This window comes from Acyrthosiphon pisum, chromosome A2, assembly GCF_005508785.2.
Source record: "Acyrthosiphon pisum isolate AL4f chromosome A2, pea_aphid_22Mar2018_4r6ur, whole genome shotgun sequence".
Classification (NCBI taxonomy): domain Eukaryota; kingdom Metazoa; phylum Arthropoda; class Insecta; order Hemiptera; family Aphididae; genus Acyrthosiphon; species Acyrthosiphon pisum.
Genome location: NC_042495.1, coordinates 42309021 through 42311326, shown reverse-complemented (window position 1 = coordinate 42311326; position 2306 = coordinate 42309021). Strand labels below are relative to the sequence as shown.

The 2306-nt window shown below is 27.8% G+C and overlaps 2 protein-coding genes and 1 long non-coding RNA gene across 3 annotated transcripts in view; 2 read left to right on the top strand and 1 right to left on the bottom strand.

Annotated features, from left to right (window-relative positions):
• The window catches only part of LOC103308453 (tigger transposable element-derived protein 4-like), a 4987-nt gene extending 3809 nt beyond the window's left edge, over window positions 1-1178 (top strand). Inside the window, exon 4 of the mRNA XM_008181847.1 lies at window positions 1170-1178. Within this exon, the coding sequence (XP_008180069.1) occupies window positions 1170-1178 (9 nt within the window). The remainder of the gene's footprint in view (window positions 1-1169) is intronic.
• Window positions 1179-1192: 14 nt separating this feature from the next.
• LOC100574692 lies at window positions 1193-2199 on the top strand. Its single transcript, XM_003240229.4, has 3 exons — window positions 1193-1472; window positions 1527-1731; window positions 2091-2199. The coding sequence occupies exons 1-3, from the start codon at window positions 1216-1218 to the stop codon at window positions 2151-2153; spliced, it is 525 nt and encodes a 174-aa protein (XP_003240277.1). The 5' UTR covers window positions 1193-1215; the 3' UTR covers window positions 2154-2199.
• On the bottom strand, window positions 1196-2306 carry LOC107882928. Its single transcript, XR_003839612.1, has 2 exons — window positions 2224-2306; window positions 1196-1464 (listed from the first exon to the last, which is right to left on the bottom strand). It is a non-coding gene; the product is annotated as an uncharacterized LOC107882928 (long non-coding RNA).

Genomic DNA, 2306 nt, shown 5'->3' with positions numbered 1-2306 from the left:
TGTACCTAGGAATCTTTACCCGAGTCACGGGAGAATAATTACGGCCAACAAAGACCCTTTTTATTCTTAGGTCAATATTATGCCCAAATTTAAATTTTTCACTGCAAGCGGCCTGAAAGTAATTTTCAAAAATAATATTTGTTACTTTCCAAAATCCTTGTGATGGGGATTGCTGACTTAGAAGCTAAAGGACACCTGTGGCGTGATCAAGGCGGAGGGGGGAGTGGTGGGGTTATATACGTATATTTCCAACGGAGCCTTATATTATAGATAATATTATTTAACTATTATATTAATATCATAAAATATTAAAATTTAAAATAGTATAAATATGACGTATTGGTTATAAAACTACCCATAGGAATTATAACATCTCCACACTAATAGACAATAGTACTTATACAAAACGTCAATGATTTTGTACAAAAAGTAATCCTTACAAAAAAACCATGACTAAATAATTATTTAGTCATGAAAAAAACCATGGTGGCTCCAGCATATCATGTTTTAAGGAGTAATATTTAGGCAATTCACATGACATGAACATTTGAGCAAAGCATAACAGCAATATAAACAAAACATTTATAATTTAAAACCGAAACATAAAATATTATTTAAAAAACGGTATTTTTTTGGAAATCTTTGTATCTTGAACATCTTGGAAAGTTTACTTTACACAAAAGACGATTCAAATAAATTAATAAACTAGTTAGCCTAAGGCTAAGAATGAACGTAAATAGTCCAGGTCTTGAAACCGATATAAACCGTTTAAAAACTGAAATCGGAAAAAGGTATTATAATTTAAAACCGAAATTGAAAAAAATTTAACACTGTTACCCATACAATATTAGTAACTTAACCCATATTAGTATAAATGTAGGTATATAATCAATGATAAATTATAATACATTTGGTGCTGATTGGGAATTTTGATTTTAAAATTGGATGAAGTAGATGAAGTCGGCTGTTGAGGGTTTTTCTTTTTAGTTTAAAGTGGTGGCCCCAAGTTAGTATTTTATCAGGAGTAAACCTGAGATATTCCTCATCAGGAAATGATGGATTTTGAGTACCCTGAGAGTAAACAGCTGGATGGTCGGTTTTTTTTTAATGTAAATGGTACATAATATACAGATTTGTCTGGATTAATAAACTTTTTTTTTGCTTTTTAGAAAAATTGAATCGTTAAAGCAAAGTCTAAAACTGAAATCTTATATTATGGTAACTGCAGTCGAAGCTGTGGTACTTATTTGTTATTGTGCCAATTTACAATATACTTTACAAACAATTTCTGGAGAAGTAGAAAACATCTTGACCGCAAGTCTCTGCAAATATGCCACAAATAGAAACTGGCGATTATTTTGGAATCAATTTCAACAACACTATTATTGTTGCGGTAGTTCCCAAAATACTGATTGGTACCAAACAGCTTGGGTTTCACCAGTTGTTTTATCCTCATTTTCTCTACTAAAAAAGTAAAAAATAATATTACATAAATTGGAATAATATTATTTAAAACTTTATTCAAGATACACACAACATAATGGAAAACTAATTATACCTGCTGCTCCCATAAGTTGTTGTTTACCTAACACTATTTGCAATATATTCAGTGATTGTGAACAACCTGATCCAGAAAAATATCATCAAAACAGTTGCTCTTCGATAATAGCTAATAAAATAAACTCTATAGGATACACAAGATACTCATTTTACGCTATATTAGTTATTCAGGTAATAATAATACAAGTGATTAAAACAGTTAAATAATTGTATAAATATTTTAATAATGAAGTAGATGTAGGTGTAGTGTGTACAACAATATTAAGGTGATATCCAATTTACTTTTTGTAATATTTATCATTTTTAATAACATTATTTTTTCTCACCGAACAGTAAATAAATTAAATTAATTAATTATCTGTTTAAAGGTAATAATAATTTAAAGATCAATACTCAATATTTAGGTATAAAATTCTTCTAAAAGTTTTACATACAACATAATTACAGTATATTTAGCAAATCTATATGTATTCTTTTGTATCGTTATAACAATATTCACAGCTTAATTATTTGTATTCTTTTTATTTTAGATTATTTCTGCTGTTGTAAAATATGAAGGCTACATACAAAATAATCACAATCCAAAATTATAGAAGAGAAAGATATATATTTTTTTTTTTATATTCTAGAACAGTTAGTGTCTTAACTTAATAATTAAATTACTTTTAAAATGTTATCATTATTTATCACATCAATGGCTTTATTTAATTTGTCTGAGTTAATTGGTTTTCCGAATCAGCTTTGTT

Coding starts and splice junctions, on each gene's coding strand:
- LOC100574692 (XM_003240229.4), top strand. CDS start 1,216: ATGGTAACTGCAGTCGAAGCTGTGGTACTTATTTGTTATTGTGCCAAT. Junction 1,473..1,526: donor TCATTTTCTCTACTAAAAAA/GTAAAAAATAAT, acceptor ACTTTATTCAAG/ATACACACAACATAATGGAA. Junction 1,732..2,090: donor ACGCTATATTAGTTATTCAG/GTAATAATAATA, acceptor TTTTTATTTTAG/ATTATTTCTGCTGTTGTAAA.